A 7,469-nucleotide genomic window follows, 5' to 3' on the forward strand; every position below is an offset into this window, starting at 1 on the left:
TTTCTGCTCATTCAGGTCAGCAAGATGTCAAGGATGACACTAACCATATAACTACAGTGTTCTGGAAGGTCTAGGTAATTCAGTAAGGTGAGAAAAGTAATACGCATAAACTACTGGAAATAAAAAAATTATCATTGTAAATTATAAAATTACTTTTCTAGAAATTAATAAATTATCAGAGTTAATAAAAATTTAGTAAGGAAGCTAAATAATACAGAAAAAAATCCAATAATAAGCAGCTAGAAATATATCTGGGATAAAGAGTACCACTCATATAACACCAGGCAAAAATTTCCTAACCTTAAATATTTAAAAATCTATATATTATATGATATATACATAAATATTATGTAGAAAATTATTTAGCTGCACAAATTACATAAATATATATTTCTATGTAACATGTAATCTATACACATCCATAACATGCGATCTCCCTACAGATAGTATCTAAATACTCTGAAGAGGAAAGTTAGGCAAAAGCAGTAGGCAGGCGATTCACAGACGAGATATGGATAACTAACAGACACAAAAAAATGTTTATTCTCATTAGTTACCAAAGAAATGCAAATTAAAGGAACATGCTCAGTTTAGCCTATCAAATTGGAAACTGTATCACTCTATTAGAAAGGATTTGGATAAACAAGCATTCTTATAGACTAGAGGCCTGGTGCATGAAATTCATGCACAGGGGTGTGTGTGTGTGTCCCTCAGCCCAGCCTACACCCTCTCCAATCTGGGACATCCCTCTCATAATCCAGGACTGCTGGCTCCCAACTGCTCGCCTGCCTGCCTGCCTGATTGCCCCTGACCGTTTCTGCCTGCCAGCCTGATCACCCCCTAACCACTCCCCTTTCAGCCTGATCGATGCCTAACTGCTCCCCTGCCGGCCCGATCGATCCTAACTACCCTCCCCTGCCGGCCTGGTCACCCCTAACTGCCCTCCCCTGCAGGCCTGGTTACCCCTAACTGTCCTCCCCTGCAGGCCTGGTCGCCCCCAACTGCCCTCTCCTGCTGGCCCGGTCATCCCTAACTGCCCTCCCTTGCCAGCCTGGTCGCCCCTAACTGCCCTCCCCTGCTGGCCCGGTCACCCCTAACTGTCCTCCTTTGCCGGCCTGGTTGCCCCTAACTGTCCTCCCCTGCAGGCCTGGTCGCCCCTAACTGCCCTCTCTTGCTGGCCCGGTCGCCCCTAACTGTCCTCCTTTGCCGGCCTGGTCCCTCCCAACTGCCCTCCCCTGCTGGCCATCTTGTGTGTTGGAGTGATGGTCAATTTGCATATTACCTCTTTATTAGATAGGATTGCTACTGCTGTAGAAGTGGACAATTTATCTGGAGGGAAAATTTACTAAGTAAATATTCAAATTTCTAGGACTTCTATCTCAAGAACACTGTAAATAAATTCTTATGACAATCAAAACTTATTTATAACAGTGAAAAGTTAAGAATTTGTTAATTGAATCATGGTGCATCAAAACAAAAAGATGCTACGTAGCCATGAAAAATCATATTTTCAAAGACTAAAAAAAAATGACTTGGCATAATGCTTCTGATATGTTACATGACAAGAGAGCAGGATACAAAGCACTCTATATCCTATAATCCCAAATTTGTAAGTATCTACATGGCAGACACTGTTCAGTGCCATGAGCCAATCCACAGCTCAGGCTAGAAAAGCCAAACACTCATTTTACCATGTGGGATGGCCTGATTACAATGTTTTTTTCTGGTCCATGAGACAGAAGTAGACATCTCCTAGGGGTTGTGGGAGATAGAGAGCTATATAGGAAATGAACTGATGAAGTTGGCCTTCCTTGAATGGAAATGAAATAGAGCTGTAGTACCATTTTGCAAATGTGAGGGAGAGGCCAAGAGAATTGCAAAGATGTTGACCTTGGCACTGTGAAGTTGCTGGGCCAATGATAGCTAGCACTGCCTGTTTCTGGATTTCTTATTTAGCAATAATAATAATAATAATAAACCCCTATTTTGGGGGCCATTATACAGTGGGGCCTTGACTTACGAGTTTAATTCGTTCCGTGACAGAGCTCGTAATTCAAATTACTCGTATGTCAAATCAATTGTGAACGAGTGAGACATGTGATGCTGGGCTGATGTTGTGGAGTTCACTGTGACGTTCGCTGCGCCAACTAGCGGTGGGGTATCTGAAGCTGGCTCGTAACCCGAATTTTAGCTCACAACTCAAAGCAAAAAATCGGCTGAGAGATGGCTCGTATCTCGAAAAACTCGTTAGTCGGGACACTCGTAAGTCAAGGCCCCAATGTACCTGGATTTTCTGTCACATGTATCTGAATGCTGGTATAATACATATGCCTAGTAAAAGCTTCAAGATGTGAATATGATTGTTTTTTAATTACATTTATTTGGGTAATATTGGCTAGTGATAACATTATATAAGTTTCATGAGTACATTTTTAAAATATATCAGTATACTCTACTGTGTGCTCACCATCCGGAGTCTCATCTCCTGTCAGTATATATTTGACTCCCTCTACCCTCTTCATCCTCCCCCAACCCCCCTTACCCACTGATAACCAGCTTTTTGTTGTTAATATAATTATTATTTTTGACTGGTTAAATTACGGCTGGTTTTTATTTTGCTCTTTATAGTTAGTTAAAATTTAAATAATAATATATAATCAGGAAAAAATTAAACCTCAAGTATCAGACATATGGCATGGTGTAACTTTTTTAAAAAACATATACATTTATTCATCATGACACAATCCTTGGCTGGGAGTCAGTAGACTAATGGGTGGCCCCGTTCTCTGACAGTTGGTTATAACTGTGGCTGTGGCTAAGGTTGAATTCACTTTCCTCCTGTGTAAAAGGAAGTCAGGGGTTCATAAATTTGAATATGTGCTCCAGACCGCTTTGGCAATCTGGTGAGGCCAGCGGGCCCCTTCTTAGAACAATGTTTTTAATTACACAAAATACATAAGATTACAAAGAAAGCCAATTATACTGAAATGGTTTATTACAATATTAACATACTAATTTTTTGTGTGAACTAATAATACCTATGCTTTCTTATTAACATGCTCAATAAAAAGATCTTAGTCCTAGGATGAATAACCACCATAATTCTGAGGTAGTGATGAGCATAAATGACACGTCAGATATCATAATATCCAACTGTGATGGATATGAAAATATCTGTGATTTCTATTGGTGCAAAAGTCTAATACGACTGGGCTGCTGCCTACATTCATAATTGAAGGAAAAGTTAAATTTCAATTAGAGGTCAGTGGAAATCCATGCAGTTCGTGGACCCCTGGATTCTTTGAGGATCCTGTGGAGGACCTGTGTACTGCAGGGTGAGTCCTTTCTATTTAGATGCTCTTAAAGACCTCTTCCAACTTTCAGTTTATGAGCCATTAGAAATTAGGATCTTTCACCTAAATTTCAATATTATCTATTCAGTGAATGTTAATTAACAGATTGGTTTTTTTATAGCTATTTCAGAGAGAAAACAATCCAGGTGATTAGTCCACATGTTTCTTTGGTGAGGATTATTCTTTATGTTTAATAGAGGTAGAAAGCAAATAAAAAATGAATTTAATTTTTAATATTAAAGAGAAAAAAACGAAAAGATACATTCAGTGAAGCACTAAAAAATACACAACTTTTTGTTGTTGTTGTTAATCCTCACCTGAGGATATTTTTTCCATTACTTTTTACAGGGGGGGAGGGAGGGAAAGAGAAACATGGATGTGAAAGAGACACATTGATTGGTTGCCTCCCACACATGCCCCCACCAGGGCAGGATGGAATCTGCAACCCAGGTACGTGCCCTGACCAGGAATCAAAACTGCAACCCATCTGTGCCTGGCCTGACACTCTAACCACTGAGCCAAAAATACACAACTTTTTAACATCCAGTAAGGCAAACGATACAGTCCACTTCCCTTCGCATTGTGCTTGGGTGATGGAGCATGGCTGCCCAGCTTTCTCAGACAGATCTGTCAGAGCCCTGACTCCTCAGTAACATCCTCTTACTAACTGGCTTCTGCCTTTCTACAGTCCTTGTTTCATGTTCTGCTCATGATGCGAACCGTTCTTAAACATGTGTATTATTCCAGTACCATCTCGCCTGCTGTGAGAAACTCCCACATCCCCCATGTGCACATAGAAAATGAGAAGGGTGTGGTCATTTGCTTAAAAACAGTTGGCCACACAGTATCTTGCCTTTATCGTTGTTCCAAACAACAGACAATCCATGCGTCTCACAATCTTCAACCAGTTCTTGCTACCAATGAGTGAAAACCCTTCCTGAAACAAAACAATTAACAAAATTAGCAATAAAAGGGAAAAGGGATGTAAAGAGTAGCTGTAGTGCAGAAAGCTGTGTGGTTATTTATCTATAACTAGAGGCCCAGTGCATGAATTTGTGCACAGGTGGGGTCCCTCGGTCTGGCTGGCGATCGGGGCTGATAGGGGCTGCGGGAGGTTGGCCGGCCAGGGGGAGGGACCGTGGGAAGTTGGCTGCCAGGGGGAAGGACCGCAGGAGGTTGGCTGTGGGAGTGCACTGACCATCAGGGGGCAGCTCCTGCACTGAGCGTCTGCCCCCTGGTGGTCAGTGTTGTGTCATAGCGAATGGTCGACCGGTCGTTCCGTCGCTTAGGCTCTTATAAAAATATATAGATGTGTGCACAGAGATGGTATCCCAACTACCAGGATGATCTCCTGATACATATGTCCCCGTACCCCAGTGTTCTTCCTGCACAATCAACACGTATAGTCTCACCTTTTATTTCTTTTCTTGATCTTTCCATATTGAAAACAAACTATTAAAGATAGTAAATGTCTGTGGTCAGACTAGCTGTAAATACTCTTCTGTTCCTCTAGGATTTGCCAAAAGATGAGTTTATGTTCCTAAAAGCCAAGGATTTCCATTATGCTGATTTATTAACTTATCTGACACATCCTAACTACACAGTGAGTTTTCTCTTCATAAGAATCTTATTGTCAGATTCCTATAAACAGAAAGTTGAAGCAATTTGTTTTTAGATTAGATGCTGAGTGTTTACTTCAATCTGAGAAAAACAAACATAAAAGGCAAAGGGTAGTAGAGGGCACACAGGTCTCAAAAGCTGGACAACAGTTGGATCTTAACGGAAAGATGAACTTTTTCTGTAGCTTATTAATAAAGTAAATAGAATTGACTCTAATGATTATGGCAGCTAATGAACTTCAATTATGTTGTCAGAAGATTTCCTCAGTTAAGCAGGCTGTTAAGTTTGAATATGGTTAGCATTTAGTAAAACAAATACAATGACAGGAAACTGATACTCTGACAGTATGTAAAACCTGCACGCACACTGCCTTTCTACCAGGTAATGTCAGTCTACCCAGCCCAGGGACGGCTGCTGTAGAAACTCGGGAAATCTCTCAGTCTTGGAAAACAAAAGAAAATGTTGTCCTTTATCCATTGGAACCCTAACAAAATCTCCATTCCTAAATCTATGATAAAACTTTCATAAAAATTTATAGCCCAGGTAAACAGTGTAGGGTTAATACCTTGACATTTTCATTAGAAAGAAGAGTCAATTGTAAAGTGTTGACTCTAAGAGTTTCATCATCAATAGTTCGTTTTCTTCTTTTTTAAAAATAATTTTATAAAAAATATTTTTATTGATTTTGGAAAGGAAGGGAGAATGAGAGAGAGAGAAACATCAATGATGAGAAAGAATCATTGATTGGCTGCTCCTGCACACCCACTATTGGGAATGGAGCTTGCAACCCGGGCATGTGCCCGTGACCTGAATCGAACCCGGGAGTCTTCGGTATACAGGCCAATGCTCTATCCACTGAGCCAAATCAGCTAGGGTGACTTCTTATTTTTAATACACAATGAAGTTAGACAAACTATTTGTGATTTCTACTTAAAACTCTCTTGGAATTAGCAAAGAGAGATTTGGTCATCCTATATAATAAAAGCCTAATATGCTAAGTGTCCGGTCGTCTGTTCAACCAATCAAAGCGTAATATGCTAGTGATATGCTAAGGCCGTTCAACCACTTGCTATGATGTGCACTGTCCACCAGGGGCAGACAGTTGACCGTTTGACCAGTTGCTATGACGTGCACTGACCACCAGGGGGTAGATGCTCTGACCAGTAGGTTAGCTTGCTGCTGGGGTCCAGCTGACCGGGACTGAGTGAGACAGGCTGGATACGCCCTGGAGCCCTCCCGCAGTCCTTCCCCGGCTGGCCAACCTCTCGTGTCCCTCCCCGCCCCGATTGTGCATTGGTGGGGTCGCTCGGCCTGGCCTGTACCCTCTCGCAATCCAGGACCCCTTGGGGGATGTCAGAGAGCCAGTTTTGGCCTGATCCTGCAGGCCAGGCCGAGGGACCTCAATGGTGTGTGAATCGTGCACCAGGCCTCTAGTTATTATATAAAAAAACTGTAGATCTAGTTTAAAACGGCAGTACATAGGGAGTTGGCACTCAAACACCTTGCTGGGGCAGTGGAAATGGTACAGCTCTTATGGAGGGCAATTTGGCAATATCAAATGTACAAATGCATTTATTCTTTAGTACAGCAACCCCAATACTGGGAATTCATTCACAGATCAACCTGTATATGTATGAAGTGATGCATGGACTAGGTCAGTGATGGCGAACCTATTGAGCTCGGCGTGTCAGCATTCTGAAAAACCCTAACTTAACTCTGGTGCTGTGTCACATATAGAAATTTTTCTATATTTGCAACCATAGTAAAACAAAGACTTATGTTTTTGATATTTATTTTATATATTTAAATGCCATTTAACAAAGAAAAACCAACCAAAAAAATGAATTCGCGTGTCACCTCTGATACGCGTGTCATAGGTTCACCATCACTGGACTAGGTTAAATATTTCTGCATTTTTCATGGTAGAAGACTGAAAACAACTTAAGTATGCATCAATAGAGGACTGGTTAAACAAAGTATGGTACGCTATACAATGGAATACTATAAGACTGTAAAAAAATATGGATGCATTATATCAGCGCTGTCCAGTAAAAATTTGAGTCACATATGTAATTTTAAATATTCTAGTAGACACATGTTAAAAACAAAAAGTGATAAATTTTTAATATTTTATTTAACTTAATGGGTCAAACATTATTTCAACATGTAAACAATGTAAAATACTAATAAAATATTTAATGTAAACTAAGTCTATGAAATATGATGTGCATTTTAATCTCACACCATATCTTAATTCAGACACTGATTTTCCATGATTAAATTGAAATGTGTCATAAAAACAATAATGTTGAGTTTAATGGGAATATATTTTATACTGCTTCCATTTTAAAATCAAAATTTAAGAAGAACAAAGTAGGTGGGATCTCAATACCAGATATCAAGCTGTATTACAAAGCCACTGTTCTCAAAACTGCCTGGTACTGGCACAAGAACAGACATATAGATCAATGGAATAGAATAGAGAACCCAGAAATC

General features: G+C 40.3%; 1 protein-coding gene across 1 annotated transcript in view; it reads right to left on the reverse strand.

Moving 5' to 3' along the window:
* REC114 (REC114 meiotic recombination protein) overlaps positions 1-7,469 on the reverse strand; it is a 175,893-nt gene that overhangs the window by 12,404 nt on the left and 156,020 nt on the right. The window contains exon 3 of the mRNA XM_005882805.2: positions 4,207-4,290. Within this exon, the coding sequence (XP_005882867.1) occupies positions 4,207-4,290 (84 nt within the window). The remainder of the gene's footprint in view (positions 1-4,206; positions 4,291-7,469) is intronic.

The sequence above is a fragment of the Myotis brandtii genome, unplaced genomic scaffold (genome assembly GCF_000412655.1).
Source record: "Myotis brandtii unplaced genomic scaffold, ASM41265v1 scaffold74, whole genome shotgun sequence".
NCBI classification, from domain to species: Eukaryota; Metazoa; Chordata; class Mammalia; order Chiroptera; family Vespertilionidae; genus Myotis; species Myotis brandtii.